This window comes from Mycetomoellerius zeteki, unplaced genomic scaffold, assembly GCF_001594055.1.
Source record: "Mycetomoellerius zeteki isolate Tzet28-1 unplaced genomic scaffold, Tzet1.0 scaffold164, whole genome shotgun sequence".
In the NCBI taxonomy this organism is placed as follows: Eukaryota; Metazoa; Arthropoda; class Insecta; order Hymenoptera; family Formicidae; genus Mycetomoellerius; species Mycetomoellerius zeteki.
In genome coordinates this window covers 1,133,941-1,160,120 of record NW_017256594.1, presented here as the reverse complement: position 1 = coordinate 1,160,120, position 26,180 = coordinate 1,133,941, and the positions used below count along the sequence as shown (strand labels likewise).

Sequence of the window (26,180 nt, the reverse complement as noted above, 5' to 3'; positions counted from 1 at the left end):
GTAGTCATTATCAGAAAACGATAATAAAATACGTGGCACAGTTCATCGAATTTGTCAATCAAAAACTTAACGCCATAAAACATTTGGAAAAACAAAAAAAGATTACTGAAAATAATGATGCTCTCTAGGCCTTTATGTGAAATCCCTTTTGCCCCGTCAGGGTTAATAGAGATATATTTCACAGAAATGTATAGTTCATCATTACAGTCAATTTTTTTATAATTAATAGATAATATCGAAGAAAATGTCACATGTAATATTTATTTACAAATATTTCGATTTTTTTCTCAGTATGTTGTGTGTATAAGTCCATTTAATCGATAAAACAGTTTTATCAGAATTCGGTCTTCAATTTAAAATTCTCTTAATATCATCTAAAAGATTAAAGGGAGTTCTACTTATAAGCTACAAACAAATGCAAATACTAATCATACAGCAATTTCTCCTCTGTGACAAGACAACCAACGAAATAACTTACTTATTATACACGTACTTGTCACAGGAAATCGTTGCGTAATAACCCGATATCGATAACAAGATCTCTACGTAAACTTTCCCTGTCGTCGTAAACTCTCGTTAAAATAAATCCGAGATTAAACGTTTGGTGTAAGCGCGCCGTTCGTTCTGATCTCGAGGAAAAGAGTCGCGGCTAAATAAACGCTGTAACGAGCTGTAGGGCAATGGTAATGACGTGGTGGATTTTATCTTGTCGATGGAGAATCCGTGAATTTTCATTAGGCCAACGTGGCCTGGGAAAGCCGACGACGCGCTCTTCCGTTTCTCTTTTCTCGTCGCGTCGCGTTCAGACCTCCGTTCCACCATCGGATATATTCTTTTTGTCCGATCTCTCGGTCGTCCGCAACCTCGGTACACTTAATCAACTCTCGTTACGGTCTAATGGCTTAATACCGTGCAGATAACTTTGTCCACGGATACATGAGAATCTTCTGGTCGTGGGTTAATACAAATTTAAACCGCGACAACGCTCTTTATCGGGAGTTCAAATCAGACGGAACGGGATTCCCAACTTGTTCTCATGCCGGTTGCCGTAATTGTCCAATGAGCTCGCTCGTTCCGTTGCTCGACGTTTGCTGCAGCTAAACTTGTCTCTAACAATCTACGCAATGGAATCTTGGAAATTGGCTCGGATATTTGCTTGTATATTCTGCAGTAACGTAGATCTATATTGCTAATAAAATAGCATTATTTACGACTCCTATCTTAAAACGTTTATCGTTAAAAAATCATAAAACCACAGGGTAATACTCAGGGTAAAACAGGGTAAAACTCAAGAGATACTCTCACTCTAAGCGAGAGTGAAACTTCTAATATAATTATAAAAGTTATTAATATCATTATAAAAATTATTAAAAAATGTTTTTTTAAAATTTATGATTTGTTCACTCTGGCGTAGCAGAGAGAAATTTCATTCTATTTAATTCAAACTCTGCACTTATCTGTCTTCATTTTGCATAAATGTTAACTATGAAGTTGTACTAGCGAAATAGCTATTACCTTCCCTTCCCTATTACCCAGACTTATTCGGCAAAGTAGGGATTTCTGCCAAATACTATTCGTGACGATCGATATAGTAGGGGGTGGTTTCCGTTCTTTTGTGGCGTTCCGCAACGAAGCGTGGAATACCGTTGTTAGCGGCGCACGGAATATTCATGTATGTCCAAAGTGCACGTGAACTATAACGACGGCAATCAAATTTCGCTGCCGCAACAGCGAAGTATACGACCGCGAGAAAAATTCGAGATAAAAGAGTGTGCGACCTGAAGGATTGCTCGCTGGCGTTTCGGTATGACCAGAATTATCGGACTATTAAAAAAAAAATTGCTTTGTGGCTTCCGTGAAAATCGATGTTCGGATCTTTTAACCACTGTGAAAGAAAAAAAAGAACGAGATTGTTTATGAAACGTAAAGGACTTTAAAATAGTTAAATAACACAAGATTACAGAACTGTGTCAGCAGGTATAATAAACCTAGTTAGAACTGGGCCGTGTATGGATAACTGCACGCTACCACACACGTTATCGATCGTCCTCACAGGCTTAAGCAGATCATGGATTATACGTAATTAACGTATGATTACTATGACGACCTTCGTCACCGTGCTCAGAATTTCTGCGACAGCTATCGAGGGACTTGATGCAAATCGATTCGATAATCGCGAGATCGCCACCATTCCCTGCGGAATATGAATTTAACGAGCGTGCCGAGAGAACGATAAACCACCAATTCGGATTGCTGATCATCATCAAGCTCCAGATCGCTGCGACCGCGGACTTGGAAGATCCGATCGGGAGACGACTGAATTCAATATCCAGAATGCACAAACGGATAGGAGTCTCCAGTTTCATCGTGGGTACGTATCAATATTGACTTGGCGTTGCTGCCACTAATACTGACAGTCCGTAACCATTATGTAAGCCGTTATGTAAGTCTCGTAGATCAGAAACTATATCTGTTTGAAGATTACACCCGTATATCGATAAGTCGGCCGCCGATGCCTTCCGTTTTCGATAAGCAAAATCGTAACTTTTCGAATGGAATCTGGAACGGTGAATCCCTCAACAATGGATAACGGAGAAAAAAATGAAGACAAAACAAGAACTAAAATGAAAGTTATAGATTGATTGGCTTTATAGCTGAATGAGACAACTGATGACTGATGACAAATAAATGTATCAATTTAGAATATAACTAATTACTTGTAAATAATTAATAAAAGAAAGTACATTGAACACTTATGATTGGGTTTTATTTTTATTTATTTTCTTAGCTTTTGTTGTATGAAAAGAATCTTCAAATTTTTTATTCATTAAATATTATATATTTCACGACATTAAGTATATTTCGAGGGGGTAACTACTAGCTGAAATATTGTCTCATAGATTACATGATTTCATATGATTACAAATTTTTTTCATTATATATGAAGTAATTTGGTAAAATATACGATTTTATTTAATTTCATACAATGATCTTTCGTGGTTGCATATGTAATTATCGGATTATACATAGAGATTTCATATGAATTTTATAATGATTTCGAGAACTCTATCCCACGATTACATTAAGTGGTTACCCCTTTAGTATATTTCATGATCAAGGAAAAATTAGTTTTATTCAATTTCACCAAGGTAAAATAAGAAATAAAAGTAATGTTAAGTCTGAAGCAAAATGAACTTCATAAGAGCGGAAGTAACGTGACTAGAACTTCGTACGTATATGACAAGTATATATGTGTGTATGTATATGTAATGTGATATGTAAGTGAATTCAGACGTAATTACGATAGCAACGTATAGATGTATTATAATATACTCTGAATAAATGACGGATGTTACGGTTGACGACGTAACGAGGGGAGATATTTTTTGCGCATCTCATTATTTTCGGATTAATCTTGTGGCCGAAACTCGAAAGAGGGAAGAATTCGTTTCAGCAAATCGCGCCAGGGTGGTGAAAAGGGAAGACAGAAAAGGGCGGATGTAGGAGCAGGGGATGCAGATTCACTCGCGTGTACAAACTTTAATTTACGACATAATTCCAGGGGGAATTTTGCAGACTAATTTCCCACCATACAATCCGGTTGTCCTTTATGTCGAGCACTGAATCTCATTCTGTCTTTTCTCTTGTCAGCATCGCGTTTTCTTCTAACGAGTAAACGCGATAATCTGCCGTTGCGTTGTTGGCTTAGTACAAATTTCAACGATCCGCTCCTATAGCGGAATCTAATGCGATATATATCATTTACATATTAAAATATAAAAACTAAGTATATAAATAATACGCTGAGCTAAAGATAAGAGACATGCGAAGAAATTACTGATAAACATATAACTTCTCGCGTAAGAAACAGTAACACTAACAGAAGGTAACCATATCCAATGGCCTAGTACCAATAGTGCATAGATACCCAATATGACTTACTTGTTGTTTGCATGGATGTTTATATAGGTGTTTACACGACGAACTCAACAAATAGCACCGTATGTTATACAGGCTACCCATGTGACTTGTTTGCATCAGTTAATTGCTTAGTTTGTGCATTCTGTTGCTGTCAGTGAAGTCAAACACAGAATATTGTGTAATAGTGATGTAATATTTCATAGTGTTGTTTTGAATCCATCTACTAAATTTCGTTTTCTTTCTTTAATTTTGACTTTCTCTATATTTTTATAAAAAAAAAAAAACGAAAACATACTTAGGCTATATATGTACCCCGTATGACCTAAACGCTACTTTTTTTTTTATCTTTAAATCTTTATTGCAGCCAGGAAAATATTTGAAAATGTCTCATATTTTTAAATTAATGTTCAGAAATGTTTCCTCTTTCAAATCTGACCACTAGTTTTTAATTTTGGACTCAGCAAAAAATTAGAAATAAAATCAAGAAAGCTTAAGTAAGCCACAGTGGATACAGTTATCTCACTTTCAAAAAACTATTATATTATGCTAAAGATATCACGTTTATATAGGATGTCACGCAACATTTTTTCTGTTCCATTTAAAAGAAATCCAAGTTCTATATTCTATAACAGTCAGTTACATTTTATTTTACAAAATATATAGGTATATCGTGCATCCGATAAAAAATCTTGCGAAATACAACTCTTTCGAAGACAGGATTTTAGTGGAGATTTTTCATGAATCGCGTCAACGAATCGCGAAAACCGGACAGGCATAGGCATGGCAGGTTGGAGTCGCGAGTGAAAAACGCTATTGTAAAAAAGTAATCGCGGCGGCAAAAACACACGTCCGACACGTCGAGGCGGCTGCGCTCTTTGCCCTTTGATCCCTTTTTAGTTAGTGACCGCGGGCACGATCGGTGCTAAAAGCGCGCCCTGAATATATATGGGTAGCTTGTTCGCCAGAGCGGCGCCTTTATCTCTCGGTCGGAAACACACTGGCCGGAGGATCGACTGGGATGCACCACCACCGTGAGACATGCACGCCAGCCCTACCGGAGGTATAAATTGCAAGCACCGTTGGTCCTTTTATTATTTTCGACACGGCTCGCCATCGGCTATGTGGGCGAAATCGATTCGTTCGTTCGGTACTGGATGTAGCCGTATCGCGGATAAACATTTGGTTTACCTAACTCATCGTATCATCCTTGTTATTTTTCGGCCGCTACGGTTTTCCCGTATTTCGACTTCATATCGAGAGAAAATATATGAAATTCGTACTACCGGGAAGCCGCGGTGCAAATTCTCGTACAAGAAACGAGATGACACTGATACGTTCGCAGATTCGCTGTCTATGATAATATCCGCGATATTTTGCTTATTGTATATGATCTATGACGTACAATGAAAAATTGAGAAAATTCTGCGTAAGTCTAATTCTCAACGTAATGTGAAATGTAGCGTAACAGTCAGATAAGATCACTCGCGATTATCCTTCCCATAAAAATTCAAGTTTATACAACCATGTTCGCCTTGAAGGAAACATGTCGTTCCCGAGCGGTCATGTTCGTAACGGCGTGTATGACGCTGTGAGAATTTATTCCGCCTGTTTGCAGTTCCGCGCACGTGCACTTCCACAGCTTCCGCTCTATGTGCATGGCCTTTACACGTATATCAGACACGTGCAAAGCCCAGAGTCGTGGCAGTTGCCGGTTATGGGGTGTAGCTGGCATGCAGTCAAACAGCATTCATAATTTACGTAGTTTCGTCCGCGACGGGGATCACCGCGCCACGTAGCCGGATATCACAACAATTTCACTGTGCACTGCATTCCGCCCTAAAAGGCCCCAGCTGTCATCCCGCGATCCGGTCGTCTCGTCACAACGAAATATCAAATAGATCCGGCACAAAACGTGCGCGATCATTTATCAATAAATATTCATCGCGCATCATAAATCATTGCGATTGGGTTATTCATACTTATTTCCCTTGCAAACGCCAAATCTACAAGCGCAATGACGTGTATTGAACGCACTGAGACCAGTGCGGAAATACACAATGGTTTTACTTGATAAATATACGCAAGAAATATGTGCAAGACATACAACAGTCATTTTTAAATAATAATTTTTGCATGTGCATACATTTCGACATTAAAAAATCACGAAAAATTACAGAATCACTTTAACAGATAAATTTTGATCAAAATTAAAACTGAAAAATGATGAGATCACAATAATTACATAATTCTAATTTAATATGCAATATTTATGTTAATTTTCTAAATGATCGAAAGATTCGATATTATTTTTTAATAAAAACAACATAAGCGCAGATGTTATGTACGAATAAATTTATTAAAAGTTAAGCAATTTAATCAAAGTTTATTTTAAATAGGTGCATTTATCAATGCGTTCCAAAGTAGATACGTAAGACTTAAAAATGTATATTTCTTTGTCACAATAAAGTATCACGAAACAGCGTTTGCAATTGCACGTGACAAATACCAGCAATGGCAGTATTTTCGAGTTTCCAGAATTACTCGAGATTTAAACCGAGATTGAACGAGTGTCAGACCACGAGTTTCGTGCACAATTTGCCCAGTCAATCGCGTAAATGGGAAAATTGGCGTTTTAGGCCAATAACACTTCACGGGACACGTGACGCAATTTCATGAGGAATGGAACTACGCGCGAGCAAGCAACGTGGCTGCTAAACGAATTTTCGGTGAATGTTGTAGATCGCAAGCTGTTGGAACAAAACGTGATTGGGGCAAAGGAGAGAGTTTCGTAGTGCGCAACATCGCTCTGGGAAGAAGAGGAAACAGGGAGGGTCAAAGGGAGACAAGTGCCAAGTTTTCAGACGTCGCAACGACAACGGCGACGGCGAGTTTTGCGAACGCAGATGAACTGAACTGCGCAGCGGTAAAGAAACAGCTCCTTCAAAGCCGAATCAGCATTGTCGCGAATGTAAAATCTGCATGGATTTAACGAAGCAAGGGAGCACGTGTTGCTGCTTAAGACTTTCTCACCAATAATAACGTTTCAGCAAAAAAAAAAATTTTTTCTGTGTGGAAAAATTTTAGTCTAGATAATCTTGTGAATTATCGCGACTTTTATATATTTCGTTTTTTTTTATCTTTGTATGAAAAGTTTAATAAGACGGTTTAAAAAAATAGTAAGTTATCGTCGGCGATGCAATTTCTAATTTATGCTTCACTCACGTTCGTCCTCGAATTCATGGAATGAAGTTCGAACTATACGGGAGTGCACGCATTTTACGCCAAAAGTCGCAGCGACACGGGAATGCGATTTACCTGAGGCGTTCCCTCCAACAATATTAAAAGGAGCAGTCCCTCGTGAAAAGGACGACGATGACGACGGTGCGCGTACCTGGGGCAAACCCGGGAGAAAGGAAGCAAAGGAAGTGTAGAAAGGGATGGGCGATCCGGATTGTCCCAAGCAGGAAAACGGCCGAAAGTTCTGCATGTTCGGCTCGCAGCAGTTTAAGTTTCCGCGGGGCACCGAAGTTATAACGAGAATTGCTCTCACTCTCCTCTCCCCCTCACTCATTCTCTCTCTCTCGCCGTAAAGTTTTCCACCTTCGAGTTCCACCGTGCGCACATACTTTTCCCCATTTTTCTCACTCTTCCTCTCTCTTGCACCTTACGTTTTTCCTTGTGTCGCCCCGTCTTTCTTTTTCCCTCTCGTCACTATTTATGTGGCACACGCTACCGCGGAATTGTTCGCGTGCATACACCCGCTGTGCAGTGCTCGCTTCCGTGTAAGTCGTGTACATTGCAGGCATTTTTTTTCGAATGCAAGACTCTCACCGTCTCTTTCTTTCACCCTTCTCCTTTCGAGTCCTCTCTAACGCCACACTCGTTCCTATTGCCTTTCTTCACGGCGGATATTCGTACGGCGAGAATAAAACGCTGGCATATTTCAGACTTATTGCCCCCCGCCACTCGCTGAGTATTCTCGGCTCCTTTATTGCGCCTAGTTTCATTCTTTTCCGGTTTACGGTATTACCGCAACGGTATTACACGTGTTTCAGCGTTCTTATCCCCGTCCTTGTGCACGAAACATCGCTCGATCCCGTAGTTCTACCGTTTGCGAATCTTCGAGGTATTCATCTATGAACTATAACGTTTTTAGCTCGCTTACATTGCAAACAAATACTCTCCGGGAATCAAAGAAGATATTCTGACACTAAAACTATACTGAGAAAAAAAGTTGCTGTTTCAAAAAAATATTAGTTGATTCAACTAAATATAGCGGTTACGGGCTGTCAAGCAAATATTTGTTAATTTAACTAAATATTTGTTTTAATTTAAATAATTAATATACTTTAAATTACAAGATTTTGTTAATCTAAATATATAAATATTTGAACTAAATAATCATTACGAACTAAACGCAATTAGTTAACAATTTTTTTTCTCAGTGTATTGTAATAAGTTCTGAATATGTCATTTTTTATGAAATCTCTAGTCAATTTAAAACATATCTCAAAAAACTGAGAAGAAAATTTGATTAATGGAGTCTTTCTTCAAGGTTTTCCAATTTTCAGTTTACACAATGCACCGAGAAGATAGAATTGAAAAATAATGCTTTGAAAGTTTCCTTTGAAAATAAAATCTCACAGTATTTCCCCAATATTATATTTGATATTTTTTTAGGTAACATGCTAACTACATATAAATAGTGGTCTGTATTTTTGTTTTCATCGAAAAAACATTACTATTTTTCTAAAAATTGAATTTTGTATGCCATACATTTAAACATAATTTTTTACCCTTGCTATCAGGTAGAATGTTTTGATAAATATAATATATATTTATTTTAAAAAGGTTTAATTGTACTCAATAAAATTTTCCATACAATCTCATCCATTATAAATAATTTTAATAACAAAGCTATTTATGCAAATATACTAGCAATAAAAAAATACAGATTATTACCGATTTCCTTAGATTTCCTGATACGTTTTGTCATTATTCTGCAAAACAATTAATAGTTTGTTTCCGTATTATCGTTATCCGAACAGCTCGGATTAATTTCAATGTGTCTGATTATTGATATTGTCGCATTACTACGGAAACCCTATTACACTGTCAGACTGTCGCTTAAGTACCGAACGGTACTTTAGGTAAGGTTCCCAATAATCGATACTGTAAATGGTTGGAATGGTTTCGACCCTTTGACCCGCATTGATCCATGAGAATATTGTCGCTATTTGTCAAATCTTATGTTATTCAATAATCAAGAACACGATACGTACTTTGTTCAAAAAAATAACTAGCGCAACTCGAGGTAAGTTTACTTGATGTGAGCACAAAATTCTACAATTTTATATTTACATTTAAATATATTAAATTTTTAATAAAGAAAGTATAATAGTATAAAAGTTAAAGTTCCAATTCTATTAGATAATTTAAATAACAATAATCTAATTTTCCAGTTTCTTTCTTTTTCTCTCCACTTTTCTTTCTCGAATCTCTTATTACCAATTAAATTGCACCTGCAGTTTTCTGATTTCTGTAACAATCAACGAGTTAAGCTGCTCCAACTTTGAAATCCTACCATTGTCTTTAATGTCTAGGAGTGATTCGCCGTAACGTCCCACAGCGAGGATAGGTGCAAGTAAGAAGAAAGGCGCAGAATGGGCGTGCCCGAGAATGGGCTCGGAAAGCGGTAGCGTTTCAAGTAGCATTTCCTTGGCACAAACGACCCTCTTAATCAATCGCTAGCACCTCTCTTCTTCTCCGGCTGCTTTGGCTCTACAGCTTCGAGCTGTGCGTGGAGCACCGTCCTCCACCTCTTGCTACCGGAAGTCTAAAGCCCCCGTAACAAGCCGCAACTTCGATAAATCTCCCCACACCGTCTTTCTTTCCCCGAGAGCCGCGATTCCGCGGCATTAGCAAGAACGAAAGCAGAAAGGCGAGCAAAAGATATATCTCGAATCGATTTCGGCGACGGCGCTCAAGGGATACGATACGAAAAGGGGGGTAGTGATGGGAAGTGAGGGGACTGCAAATCGGGGTACAGGAGAGAAAAACTTATGAAAATCCAGGATTTATGGGGACCTGTGAGCGAGAATCGGGCCAAGCCGCGCCGCTGTAGTTCGGCTCTGACAAATCGTCCGGAAGTTAACGTTCTCGATCGTCTCTGGATCGCCTTTCCGCAAACGCGAATCTCTCCCTCGGTGCCCTGTTCTGGGAAGAAAAAAGACTTTCGACCCTTTCGATACTCATATTTTATATCAAAAGTTTGCATGCGTCTCGCTTCGACGGCAAACGCTTTTGGCGAAGTTAAAGTTGTTCCTTTTTTAAAAGTCGGGAAATCAATAAACGCCACGATATTGGTTTCAAATTCTTATATTTTGTTTTACCGTTTGGTTACTTTATAGTTTACGTGAAGCATGTTTTCGCAAAACTTACCGTAAAAAGGACGAAGATTGACAAAGTCAAATTGTAACTGAATATTATAAACTCAATGCAAATCAATAAATGTAATTAAATAGACGCTGATAATAGATTTTATCGTTAATTATACGTACTGTATTTACTTCTTACGTTATAATACAACAAATTTCTTTTTCAAATAAATAAAAAAATAGCCATTTCACATCCAACTTCATATTCAGACAACTGATTAGAAAATCTTCAAATTACGAAAGATTTTAAATCATATAGTATCAGAGAAACGTCTTTTCCTATCATGCTCCATCATATTTTCTGCCGTAAGAAATATTCCAAGGTAAACTTTCCAGATTGATTTCAAGATTCGTCAATAGATCTGAACTGAAAGAACGATAGTGATCCAAGATATTCTATAGAAAGATAGATATGCAAGAATTTTGTACAAAGTATTTGCCACTCCATAGCACCGAATTTGAAATATAATCCCTGATTGGTGAAAGAGATCGCGACGCCTATGTCTCTCTCGATCTTCGAGCATGAAAACTCGCGTATTTCTCACAGAATTTTCGTGCTGAAGTTCTCCATATCGGCAGCCATTCGTAAAAAGACCTGACGGAGTGGAATTACTGTAGGAAGGAACATGAATGTTCTGGCTGAATGGAAAATGGCAACTATAAGGAAAGTCTAAAAGTTTCGAGCTTCGGAAAACTGAAAATGGGGAAAGGTTGTGAGTGTAAGCACCGATATAAACGATCGGCTCTTGCTTTCGGCGCTCGAGAAACGATCCAATCCGAATAGTCACCTGCGCCGTTTAGAAGGAAGCAATAATCGTTTGATTCTGTGCGTTTCTATAGTAGAATCCCCGATTGCCAAACCTTTTGTTCGTAAGAAGGAATAAGATTGAAAAGACTGCTGTACGCAGAGATAAACGCGATGTCTAAGAGATTTAATGCACTTCTTTATCTCATCTGTGCTTTGTACATCTTCATTTATTTATCTTTATTTAATGTGCTTATTAAATCTTGAACTAATACGATATTAGAGTACATCATGTATATTGCGATAACAATCGATTAATTATTGACTTAAAATTGTAAAAACTAAAAAAAATTAATCCTATCTTTATTGATAAAAGCATCTTAATTTTAGAGTATTGAAAATCTAAGTACTATTATTGATTGTATCTGAATAAACAAACGTTTCAATTAAAATGTTTTAACTGCTATAGTTTTGTGAATCCTGCCAAGGACAGTTATCGATAAAGTGAATCACTTTGTCGAGGAAAGTCTCGGATCTGATCACATAAAGCAAGGATTACTCTAATCCATCGAAATAATTTTGCATTAAAGCACACGAGGTTGGATACGGGGCTAATCTACTCGGACCAGGAGCAAGTGCTCTTCGAAAACGCGGGAATTAAACGCGATCCCAAAAATATGAGGGAAGCGAACTTCGTTATAATAAATTCTAGAGTAACCAATAGAAATTTATGCGTCGTATAAGCCAATAATTTATTATATACCGCCACGATTCTCAGGGATAGCCTTTTTAGCTCATTCGCAACCGCAATAAATAGAAAAAACAAAATAGAACAATCGATCTTGATTGCAAAAAAATTAGAAATAATAAGAAAATCAAGTGGCTACTATTATATTTCAAAAATTAATTTATACCCAATAAAATTTAATATTGTTATAAACTATAATCTCAATAATGTACTATAGTACAAAGTTAATCGAGTTAATCTTTGCTTTGTGTTTATAAAACACTTTTTGTACTACATTGACCGCTTCCAGCTATTATGACAAAACTTTAATATATCAATATAATTTAGTCGACTCCCGGCTCATAGAACGCTATTTTCTTAGAATTACTTGTTCGATCGTAGCAACTTTCATGTCTAACCATCTCCTATGGTATCATAACAAGCGCACTTCTGCGCACGTTTTGTGTTTGATCAGTAAGCAAACGTGAAGAAGAGGATAAGAGGCAAGTTACCTGCGCCAGCCGCCCCTAGCCTCAGGACTGCATCGCTTTGAAGAGAGATGGAGAGGGTGGCGGTGTCCTCGAGGCGGGCAAGAACCTCTTCGGGAATGTCCTCGGGTTCGCGGAGGCGGAGAGTGACTTCACCCCCGCCTCCGCTACTCTGGCCACCTCCACCCCCGGGACTCGTCGACGCCGAGTACATGAACACAGATCCGTATCCATGTAGTGACTGCAGTGGCAGCCTCACGCCGCCCACCTCTCCGACCGGACCCTGAAAATCAAAAAGTGATTTATCGTTAGAAAAAGCGGACTAATAAAGATAATTTTAATATGTGTAATTGTTAAATTCTCTATCTCAGATTATATATATAATTTCATAAATAATTTTTAAAAATCTTAAAATAAATTAAAAACTGTTTATTCTTTATCAATGATATGTATTCACTATCATCTATTACTTTTCTGTGATCCTTAATATCCAGAAATTGATAAATTTACGAACTGATAAACATAGCTGACAATATAATAATCCTAATATAAATTTAAAAAAATAGTTTCGCAGTAAGCAAGTTAATCTTTGTGTTTACATTATTTTATCTTAATACTTCGAGTTTTATAAAAATTTAACGATATGTAGAGAGAAACAATAAAAAGAAACGATAGTTCTGTTTCGTCAAATAAAACGACCGTGAAAACACTCGATACGTATGTTACATCCTGTGGAATAGTATCGAGGAGCTGCATAATATTTGCTATGGAATTCGATTGGTAGAACGAGTGGCCGGAAGGCGCGTCTGAATCGATTGATGTGTCATATTAAATTTAAGGCTACAGTTTTCCCTTCGTCCAGCCGTATCCCGCGGGAAGACCTTCGTTCTCTTCTTTCTCTTTTACCGTTCCTCTTGACTCTCGTCTTGTTTTTGCCATCGCCGCAGCCTAACGTTCTCTTTTACGTACAGAAATATTTTGCCAATTTCGCTGTCGATGCAAATTTCAATTCGTGAGCGTCAATATTTGCTGAATCGCGCCGAAAAAGGATTTTGATGTACTGGCATTTTATCCGCCATCGAACGCGTTTGACTTCCACGTGAAAAAGACTCTGCGCCGCGGTGAAAAATAAAGACAGAAAATTCCTGACAAATACATGAATGGAAAATGAAATAGATCTTTTCCCTCATTCAGGATTACGATAAAAAAAGACAGAGAGGGGAGAGAGAGAGAGACCTACTCTAGTAAAAGCTCGACTTTGCTTGAGATATTTTAATGGAACGAAGAGATTCAATTACCGCCGCGCGTGTTTCTCCGCGCGCACAGTTTCTGATATGCTGTCGGATGTAATAAGGAATATCGAAGAAACGTGGTGATAATGATAGTCGATATTACTCAGAAAAAGTGCGATGCAATATCGAGATACAATGGAAATTGTCCGATGTTTTGTATCACGCGATCGATCGATAAGTTAATGTTCACTATACCCAGTGAAATGGGATTATAGTGTTCACTATAAATGAATTATTCTGCTATTTTCCAAACCCGTTAGAGAAAGAGAGAAAGAGAAAAAGAGTTGCCTTCAGCAAAGTTTATCGATTATATGGCCGTCACGTGAAAATTAACAAAAAGATATACTTTATTAAAACACAGCTTAACAAATAGTTATTCATAGAATGTATTTTTTTGGTATAAAACAGAAAACAATCCCATTTTGCAAATGAAAAAAAAATATTGTTAACAATCTGATGCAAGCAAACTAATAGAAAAAATTTGTATCAATAATAATCGTCGTTATCAATAATAAAAAAAAATGTTTTTTGGAAATGCACATACAACGTCAAAGCTAAATATAGATATATTTGTGCCAAGCATAAATTTGAAATAACAGATGTTGTTAGTTTCCGTAAACAGGAAAGTCGGCCGATTCGCGTACAAGCCAGCGAGAATTAAAAATATCGGTGTAATACTGGTACAAACAAGGTTTACTGGAAATGTTTGTAGAACTCGGGCACGTATAAATGCCATCTGTATAAAGGCAATGTGCCCGGATAGTACAAACACCGGTTTTAATTCCGACGCGAATCTATACAGATGTGAACCGCACAAACAGAGAGTATACTCCGTTTACCGATTAAAATATTATGCGTTATGATAATTAAAAAAAATGTACCCGTACAGCAGTAAAAAAAATACGCAGGTAATAATATTACGAAAGAAAAATTTGTGAATATTACTGTGAAAATTTATAAAGGTGTAAATATAGTTATCTTTATCATAAATGTCTATTAATTCTATTTTTAGTTAAGCCTATCTCTATGCTATGAGATGTATGCTATTAGACAGATGATTCTTTAGAAAGATTATTATAATTTTATTAATTAATCGATGTAATATATTTCAAGCTCTCCATTGTTACAAGGAAAAAGGTGAAGCAATAATTATGTAGTATAAGATTGGGTTCTAAATATCAACAATATGTTAACAAAAAATTCTATTAAATTTTTTGATTAACTAAAAATAATGCAAAATCTTATTGAGAAAGAATATTAATTATTAATGTCATCTTTTAACCTTTTTTCGCAATAAAATTTACAAAAAAACGTAAACACTTTATATAAAATGTTATAACTTAATCAATATTATTATTACATAAAGTTATTAAACATCACGAGGAGAGAATCAATGCTAAAATTTAATTTTAATGCTTTCTTACAAATTTCAAATGCGATTTGTAAATGTTTCGATGCCATAAACACCCTCAAAAATATTTCTAAAGCACGGTAAGCTTAAGCTGGGAAATTTCAAGTTCGCACGTATACCCGTAATGCATCCGATTTAATGGCCAGTGCCGTGTATCCGGTCGCGCGAATTTTCCCATTGTTAGCGGTCCAGGCGCGAGCCGCGTACTCTCTCTATTATTTACGTAAATTGATTCGTACCGCCGACTATTTCCGCGTCACGTATTCGCAGCCATCGAGCTAGCCGGCACGGCGTTATAGGCGGCCAGCACAAGCCGTCGCTATAGCTGCGTGATGAGAGTAATTTATTTTAATGGTCATTTTCGTAATGGGTCTTTGAACAGGGCGCATGAACATCTCTGAATAGGACACGTATAGCGTAACACGACAATCCCCCTTCCTGCTTCTGCTTCTCTGTATACACGTGGTCGACGTGCCCCGCGCGCAAGAGAGCGCGGCGAGAATGCACGGTAACTGTGCCATTCGCGAAAATGGCACCTGTTACCGGAAACAATGCCCGTCGTCGTCTCCACGCTTTTCCATTTTAGCAACCGCGAAAACTTTTCTGTTCCACCCCGCTCTTTCTCGTTTTTACGGCCGACATTGTAGCACGACGGTGTAACGGAGAATTCAGTACAATTGGGAAAGCGACGGCCCATTTATGACGCCCGGGGATCATTTCCATGAAGCTACAATTAATTGAATCCGTCCCGAAAACCGTGATTTATATGACGCGTTCAGGAAACGTTTTTCGTAATACAAAAACGACGCGATACAGACATTTCGTTCATCATATACGTATATATTATACGATGTTTTCCTCTCCGTTACCGACGAGGGAATATTTTTTGAAATCACTTTTATATAGCAAGTACATCGAATAAACGAGGAGGGTACCGAGAGATGCCAGAAAGTTAAATCGATTTCAAGTTCACCGGAAGAACGAGAGGACTTTCCGATTCGACTTTCGCCACGGCAGCAAAAGCGAGCTTCAAAGTCGGAATCCGGCGTTCTCGCTTGGCAAGGCGGAAGATTACGGTAATAGATACGGCAGGGATATCTCTGAGAACCGAGCAGAGCACATATCGTCCAGGATCGACGTCATTCTCGATACACGCTATTACACGTGCTCGGTCAAGGGCGAAAGTCTCCCGTGAATACTCGAATAAATATCCATGATACTAGTGGGATACTTTGGAAAAAGGACTAATAAATATGAGATACTTCGAGTTTTTTAGATTATACTTTTTATTATGGGCTTTAAAAATGCCTTTTTATTGTTCCCTACTGATTCGCGAATCATATCCCAATGCTTATACTGTTACCTGTACATTGTATCTCCTTTCTATACCCAACATTCATCCATTATATCCTTTCTCTTTAAAAATCTCTATACGGGAAGAACAATTTTGCTGCAATTTCTAAAAATGCATAATAGCTGGATACAGATCTAAAAATAATTTTGTTTGAATCACACACACACACATGAAAATAATTATACCCAAACCAATTGTTAGAATGTTAACTTTTTACAGTGTTATTCATCATGTTGAACGTTCTACATAATAATTTTGATATTCCAAAAAAATTAATTTCAGATCTGTATCTAGTTAAAGACTCAATAATAATAATATGAATTAGGCCTAATGTCGGTCGAAGCTAGATCTTAATTAGTTATTAAATAATTCAAATATAAATTATATATATACTACATATGTGTACTTGTATATATATTTGTAGCACTATTCACTACGCGTCGAAATTTCTCTGGACTTTTTACAACAGACTTTTTATATATGCAAGTACATATATAGTATATATATATATATAATTCACATTTGAATTATTTAATAAGCAATTATTATTATTGAGTTTTTATGCGTTGGTCCTATGAGATTTAATAATTTGTCTAGTTAAAAACTTTCAATCTTTATATTTTTTTTTTTTGTTGAAGTGTCTAAAGGCTTTAGAGATTTCAACAAAATCATTTTTCCATATGACGTTTCCCGAAGTTCCACATTGAATAACTTAAAAGAACTTGAGAACGTCAAAATATGTTCCCATTGCGTATAAAAGTTACTGATAAAATCAACAAATTAAATTACTTAAAATCAAAATACTTTGTTAAAAATGAAAGAAAATCCATAGAAACTATGTTTCTTATAAAATTGGAATAACAAGAATTTTTGTAAAATATAAAAACGAATCGACTCTTTCTTCGTGATAAAAACGTAAAAAAAATAAAAGGAGAAATGAAAATATCATAGCAATATATGATTTTATGGTTAAAAATGATTTTATCGTTTAGGGATTTTAACGGATATAATTTTTCACGAAATGTCGACGCTTCGAATTGCTCCTGGTGATGAAGAGCCGACTCTTTGGGATTTAGGAAGAAGTAATAACAAACGGAAACTACAACTCTCGGAAGCCTGATAGATTTTATTCCGGCACGTATGCAAATTGACAAATTGAATTCACTTCGCGCGCCGTTCCCAAATAAAAGAGAACGATACAAGCCGATATATGGCCCGCAAAAAACCGAATGAAAAGCGGATACGGCCGCGATTTCACGCTGGAGTGCTATTCCGATTTCGGAACATTAATCAGCATCTTTCGTTCCGGAATTCCCAATAAACAGTGCCCAAGTATCAAGTGATTATTTACGGAATATCGTAAATGTGCGACAATTATTCCAATTTCGTCTTTTTAGCTTCGAAAACGCACGATCTTTTCACAAAAAACATCGAATTTTCTCCAAAAAGAAATAAAAAACAGATAGATAGCTTTAGGAAAAATTGCAGGCACATTTGCGATTGTGTGTGTGTGTATCACAAATTTCTGCCAATAATAAAAAAAGATATATAGCCGCAATATATTTTTATATCTCTGTTAAAACGGTAGCATACAAATTTGGCAAGCATTCAAAACGTCGCATGCCACATCGAAAAAGATCGTGGCGTTTAGAATTCAAGATACAAGCTGATGCGTCGTGAGGATTTTTGTAGCGGGTCCGTCGATGCGAGGAATGAAAGTCGAGATATCGCGTTGGTATCACGTGTCATACACACGAGCTTACCGCGGGGGGTTGTGCCACGATTGTCTACGATACGTACGGCGAGCTGCCAAGTCCCTTCTCGCACGACAAACAACCGGAAATGTAGCCATAACAATGCGGATATGCGCCGGTGCAGCCGCATGCGCGCGCGAGCTTTCGCGTAAACGCGAGGCACACGGACGCGACGCAGATTTCCTCGGCCATAACGCAAAATGCGAACCGCGCTCGTAAACGCGGACCTCCCCTTTGCCACTGTTCGTCCGTCTCGCTCTGAAAATCGAAGTGACCCGTAGCACGCACGGCCCATACGAACTTTACTAAATGGAGAGTGCACGGAAAGGATTATCTCTGCCCCGCGTTTCGGATGTCGGGGGGGGGGAGGGGGCACGCATCGATCGAGTTTACGGCGTGGACTATTGGGGTTACAAATCAAAGAGCTAGACCGAGCTCTATCGAAAAATGCGAATTGCACGCACGTAGCGGTACGCGTATCGGCACTTTAACGCGAAAAATCACGCACATCTGTGCGGGAAAGAAAATGTGTGGGTTTATTTAATACTTTTAGAACAAATGCAGTAGCTAAAAAACATGTGAATTTCAACAACCCGATGTAGGTGGTCCATACGTTGAATCATAGAATGTCACTCGCGAAAAGTCTTTCACTTGCACGCGTTTATGACACCAAAACATAATATCCCAACGTTTTCCCTGCAGAAAAACAAATTTTAAACGGACCCCTCCATTTATCACAGAAATATTTTGCAAACTAACCGAGTTATCGATCCAGAAACGATTTCACGGGAAAGCTAAGCCTCGCATCTTTCAACGAATGACCGATCGAGCAGGCACAAGTGAAATTTGCGCATAACACGAGAGCCAGCAGCAATTTTCTTTGTTCGCCGTTTCCAAAGCACGAATGACGGAGGCGTGAAAACGCTTACGACAGGCGAGATGATTGGGCGATTTCGCTTTGTGCATTTGACGCAGCTGTATATTTGCAGCAGCAGACGGCAGTTGCTCGTCACTAGAAAATTTACGGTGGTTTCTTCCTTGTCGTGTCGTTTTCGCGATCCTTCGATGCCCACGACGTCGTTTTGTTATCATAACGCGCGTTTTGAACATCGAATAGAAATAAAATTTTAAAAAATACATAACGCTAAAAGACATTTTTGAAAGAAATCGTTAATTAAAGTCACTCTTTATATTGCAATATAAAAAGCGATACTAATCGACGATTTTTTTTTCTTTAAAAAAAGCTGAAATTTATTAGAAGGTCAAAATAATATATTTTGATGAAAAATCTTTGACGAAAATAGGGACAAAATAATTTCGATAAAAAAATCTTTTTCCTATCATCAAACCATTTCGGCATTGCCAATTACGATAGTGATGTGCTACGAAGCGAGAATTTGTTCGATACATCGTCATAAAGATAAATATTTGATGGCATTTATGTGGAGAAAAGTAAAGATGAGATAGTGGATGGAATAGAGTGATAAGGGCCAATTACAAACGATATATGAACGAGCGTGTACCGACGACCAATATAGACGACATATTTTATATTTCATCTCTTCTACCGAGTTTACTGATGGGATTCTCCTTTCATTTTAATAATCAAATATCACGCACATATTTGCCGATATACAAATAAACAAATCATAGAGTGAAATGATATGCGTTTGATGCATCAAATAAGTAAGATAAACTATTAATCTAATATATATTTTAATTATGCCAGGACTTCTAAATTTTAAGAGTTATTTTCAATATTATGATAGAAAATAAAATTATGGATCTTCTAAATTTTTTTCACTTTTCACACTCTCGCCGCTCGACAGCCACGCCTCCTCTGGCCTCCGAAAAAAAAAGGATGTTGGACGAAAAATTCTAGCGTCGTCCATGGACAGACGCGCGTTTAAAACGTTCGGACGATGAATCATTGTTGCGAAAAACGGGTGTATCCGGTTGCAGCGGCGGTCGTTGCATGGCTGTACGAATCATGCCGCGAACATTGTTTACAAGGTATGTATCTGCGCGCCATCGGGTAACGCATGCGACACGTGTAACGCGCCGCATTCACACACTCGTCCCCCTTTTTTCTTTCCACTCTACGTATCAGTGGTCTGTGCTAAATTATACGCAGCAATAGAGTGTCGTGGTTGCACACAATGCGGGAAATAGATTTCGTGTAGATCGAGACTTGTTTTGCGGGAGACATGGCACGGTTTCGTTCCAACATTTCGAATTGTTCCATCAATTCCAGTAACCAGACTATAAAAAAATTATAACAAAAATCTCTGAAAGTTGTCGCGAAGAAATTCACCGGATTGTATGTACATTGTACAGTGCATAAAGTGAAAACTAAAATCGAGTAATATATTAAATTCGCGTTTGATTTATGATGGCATATGTTGAACTACCCATATAGGGTTAGCACAAAAAAACGCTTAGCCAATGTTATGTCAACTGACGGCCAAGGTTCTGTCGATCAGTACTGGGCCATCATTGGTAAATGAGTGGCTGTCAAATGACGGTTAAAGTTATTCTGTCAGTCACTGGGCCATTACTAGCAAATGACTGGCTAAAATGACAATACTTTCTGCCAGTATTGAGCCAAATTATCATCCACTTAGCCAGTACTGCACCAGTACCTGAACTGTAGCAACTAGTAATGGCTAGTACTGGTTACCGATTGTAGAACCCTATAATATGGATACGCTCTTGTGTATTTTAACCCCACATCACTTCTTCTATTGCATTATCTTTATTTGGGATTCAGTTTAGTTGAACTCGATATATAGCATTTTTTAAAATTACATTATTATTACATTGATAAAATTTCATTACAATTTCTAAATACTCCAACTTCTAAAGTAATCACAAATGTACCATTCTCAAAGTACAATTATTAAAGTAACTCGCTATATGCAGCAGGAAGATATTCACATCGATAAAATACGCTGAGCTGTATAAAAAATCGTACAGTAAGACACAATTGTGTGATAGCATCGTGATACACGTAATGCGCGAGAAGTAATGGATAAAAACGGAACGTCGCGCACCGTGACGCGTGTAAATGCGTTGGCACGATGAATTATCGCTGCGAAAGGGGTGCACCCAGTGGTAACGACGCACACGAGTCTCGCTGCATATCGCGTATTGTTTACAACTCGAAGCGAACATCGTTGTGCATTCGCTTTACGCCGTGGCTATCAGCCTAGACGACACGCGCTCGCTTTTTTCCGACTGTGACAGATAAAACGCGTCCCGCTGTATTAATCCTGCCCGTTAAATCGGTCGTGTTCCAAGGCACAACGCGGAAACGCGACGTGTCGTTGTAACGGATGATGCCGACGAACTTTTCGTGAAAATGTCGCGCACACGCTCCGAATTCGACTAAAGCAACACGCAGGAAAATAAAACCGCGCAAATATGACTTTAACGCCAACATGATATTATGATTACGTAACGCGTTATCAAGTTTATCTCGAGAAAGATAACAAGGAGTCTACAAAAGTGATGCAGCCTCTGGGGAAATTATCCCTATAAGATCATCTTCTAAGGAACTCGACGCCTTTTGCTCTTAGATTAAGGAAAATTACATGACCAGGTTAAAAAGAACTTATTAAAGCGAAAAACATTATTATATCCGTTATTATCGCGATTCTAATATAATGTAAATATCGTTTCATATACTGTTGCATCGAATAATATATCAAAGTGTTATCCTTTGACAACGATAAGTGAATCAAATGGAAAGCAGAAGCCTGCTATTAAGTTAATTACGTCTATTTCAAATCAAGCTTCTATCTATTTGAATTTTGCGATTTAAAATGATTCCGCAAACAAAATTGAACTGCAATAATAACGTGCGCAAATAATATTAATGGAAATGTCATTAAAATCGTGTTAGCGTGCAAAATGATATTTGCGTATTCCGTTGCAAATTCCATAATGTAAAGGGTATCACTCAGCCAATCCAAAGTCTAAGAATCGAATCAGGAGTAGGAAATTAAAATCGATTTACCGCCGCGATTATCCAAGCGCGCACGAAACTTCGGCAAAGTAGCTGGCGTGAAACCGGCGACACAGAATTGCACTTGCGCAACAAAGAATTGAACGATCGATATTAATCGCCCTCAGGATGTAGACGTTGATTCGCGCGATCGACCAAAGGGACAATAGATTCGCGTGGGACGCATTGACGAAACGCCGGCAGCGAGCCGCGGGCAAAGGGAAAATTGCGCGGAATCGATTAAAAATTCCATTCGGAATCGCGTGTGCTCTCGCGTACACACACCATTGTATCATCTTGCGTAACTTGCACCCCTCGCCGATCGTGCCTGCAGATTTTCCTCCCTCGGCGGCCCCGCGAGAGTCGCGTAATTACAGCGATCCCACCCCGTTTACTCTGCCACCTGCAGCCCCCGAAGCAACACGATGGTCACCATCCCTTGTTGGTTTCTCCCTATATATCTATACCAGACCACCCCTAATCGCCGATTTCTCTTTGTCTCTCTCTTGCCTATATTTACTTGTTATAACATACAGTCGTTTATTAGCTTTGACTCAAAATTATCTAATAGAAAATCTAGTATTATCAAGATATTTGTTGCAAGTATTGAACGAAAAAGAATATTTCCTTTACGTATTAATGAAAGAATGTACTTCTTTCCGCTACTAAGGAGATAGTATTTCCTAATATTAATTATTTGTTTAATTAGTGACGTTATATAAAAGAATATTAAGATAAAAATATTTTTAGGTGATGATGTTAACTTTTACTTTTTACTTTCGTAACAGAATAATACAGTACAATATCTTTTCATTATTAATGAGTTATAATATTCGTATTATACACCATGTTTTCACTTGGTATTGTATATTGTTTAAACGAGTATCTTGCTATGTACAATTCTAGGAATTTATCCTGTTTTCATACGTTACGTTTGTTCATCGGTAAATGCACTATAAGGCGTACTTGATAATAACTCAACATACACCAGTAGCGTAGAGTTTCGAAACACGTTACGGTTGAACCATTCGAAAACAGATGTAATTAATTAAATATAAAGCATTTCTCGACTGCATTTATGACGTTGCAGTTTCTACTATTAATTTCGATCTAAATTGCATTGTAATATTATATTAAATCCACAACCGACAGCGTGATGACGTTTTGTATTCCATGCCGCAATTAGTAATAATTAATTATTTATGCCATACGACTAATCACGACTATCGCCCGAGCACGAAATAAGCGACGAGAGGACGATCGACGCGCGCTCTTCCTATTTACGGAATATCTAATTGCAAAATCGTGGAAACACGAGAGGTTAGAGTTACACAAAACTGAATTGAACAACGAATGCATTCTGAAGCGCGTATGAAATAGCCGTGTAATCTACTACAGCCGCGGCTCTATTATGTCGATAAATGTAGTCCGGTATACAAACAACAGGCATTACATCGACAGCCAGTTCATTTTGTGCTTTCGTTAACAAATAGAATCATGTTCGGCCGCTGACGCGATTGTTTGAATTTTCTCCATATCCTTAGTTTTCTCCATGAATATATGTGGTATATTGCGAACAGAGTCTTTCTTATACATGCTGACGTTGCGAAACGTCAATATTCCCAAAAATTAATTATAATTACAATTGCATGTAAAGTACCCAATTTTTACATTACAAATTACATTACACATGATGTAATGTAATTTATATAATTATATTATAAATGAATAAATATATTACAAGATTTTTACCAATTCAATTGTAAAATTGTGGAGAAATAATCGAATTCTATCTCTCGAGATTCATTTCATTAGTTAGGAATTAACTTCAATGGGATATTGACGCAAGACTCAAGCATAAAAATAACTAAGTTACGAAAAATAAAATGTTCAATGAAATATAAACTAAAGAAAAATCAAAGGTTGTCCAACGCTTCAGAGACACCTTGTATAAACAGCCAGTTTGGAATGGCTGTAACAGTTTATACGAGAAATGCGTGCGGAACACTCCCCCGGAGGCTGCGATACCACCATTTGTTTTCATTAAAAGTTATTACTGGCCATGTAAAAACTTCAATGCACGCGGCGGTAACCTTTTAAAACCGACCAGTATATGCCGCCATTATACGCAGAATAATTTTTTTGCTGCGCGAAGTACATTTGCCACGAATAATGTTCCCGTTGGAAAATTATTTTGCCGATACAGCGCGCGCGCGTTTCCATGATTCCGCAAATTACGGTCATTACAGGAACATACTTGTACAGTTTTGCAGGATATTACACCAAATAATAGCATATAACCGTGAATGTTAATGCGTTCCCCTTTTGCCGTGATACTCGTTATATAGATTAAAAATTTTGGCTTTTATAATAAAGAGAATGGGTATTGTCGCTTTCCCGGAATTAGCTTCCGCGTTATTAGTAAATTAATCCATAATGTAATTAATCACAGAATTTTTATGCGGAAACGCTAGGTTTCGCTTCTATAATATTTACGTATTATAAAAAGATATATGGATACTACATAATTCTCATCTGGAGTAACAAAGCCACGAAATGTAATAACTATAACACATTCACGAAAGCACAATCGTTAATAATGCTGCTTGATACACTGTCAGCAGGTAGGAATTAATTACATGGAATTTCTCCACACGGCGCCGATAAGCGCTAACAGACGAGAAAAAGCAATAAGTTTTAACTGTGAGTAAAAAAGCACCTTTCATAACGGCAAAACGAAAAGGATTTCGACAAAACGTAGATACAACACGGGGATATATCGAAGCCGCCTGTTGCGTTCGCGTAGATTGATGAAAAATGTAATTGTCAAAACTGTCGATAGCTTTTACGTGCATACGTATTGTATAAAACATATATATTCTATATCAGTTAGTGCAATGACGTTAGTTAATCACAATTAATGTAATGCTTTTTTTTCGTAACTGTATTTAAATGCAAAATTCATTATTTGAAGATTACTGAAACGACAGAACATATTTCGAATTTTATTTTAAACGAGAAAGTAATATTTAAAAAATATATAAACTGACTTCTTCCTCTCGATCGTATTAAAACAACTACACGTGCCCTTAACTTAATCGTTCCTTCACAGGATATTCGTGGCAGCCTTGTGTTAACGTCCTAGATTGCATATAATAAAACGGATTGTCTTTTGTCGGGTACGCTTTTGTCGATGAGCGCTTTTCTTTTATTCCGAGCGTAATTACGAGCAGTACCGTGAAAAAAAGAAGAGGACTAAAGAGGAAATGCAAGTGGAACGGGGATGAAGAGGCAGAAATGACGTGGAGAATACGTGACGCACGAGGTTGCATCGAATCTACTACCACCGTGCTTTCCCAACAAAAAACTGATCGTGAGTTTCTCTACACGTTTCAATAAAAACGAAAGAACGGCGTTACGCATTTTACTAAATGCCAAATTATATGCGAACGATTTATTTGGCAAGACAATAGAGTTATTTCACAAACAGAAAAACTGCATTATAAATTACATTCATAATAATTCTTAATGACGTCGTACTATTAATTGAATTTTAAAGTTGGCAGTTATAAAATAATTCAGTCTAATTAGCAGTTGCTTTAAGTATAAAAAGAGAATGTTGACTTAAAAATGAAAGGTGAAGATGAACAATATGAGATAAAAAAAGTACAGCAAACGAAGTTTGAGTATTTTATACGATGCTCTTCGCTTCGGAGCGGATAATGATAAATTAAAAACTTTACCCAGCGCGCGAGAAAGACGACGACAGAACTTTCGTTTAAAGGAAATTGAAGCGAACAAAATTGATCGGCTACAGATAGGAGAAATTCAAATTATTTACGACTGAATAATAACGAGCGATTCATAAGCGCGATTATTTACAGCTGAAACGGTCAATGATTTATGCAAGCGGCAATAGTTGCGGCAAATCACAGGCCATAGTCCCTATCCACGGTAAATGGATGCACTCGCCTGATAAACGCAGCTCGCAACGAAACGCAGCTGCATCCCCCCGCCTACACCCCTCACCCTCGCTGCACCGTCG

At 37.6% G+C, this 26,180-nt stretch overlaps 1 protein-coding gene across 1 annotated transcript in view; it reads right to left on the bottom strand.

The window, feature by feature from the left end:
- Window positions 1-26,180, bottom strand: part of LOC108721232 (uncharacterized) — a 335,056-nt gene that overhangs the window by 158,956 nt on the left and 149,920 nt on the right. Inside the window, exon 3 of the mRNA XM_018445654.1 lies at window positions 12,343-12,601. Within this exon, the coding sequence (XP_018301156.1) occupies window positions 12,343-12,601 (259 nt within the window). The remainder of the gene's footprint in view (window positions 1-12,342; window positions 12,602-26,180) is intronic.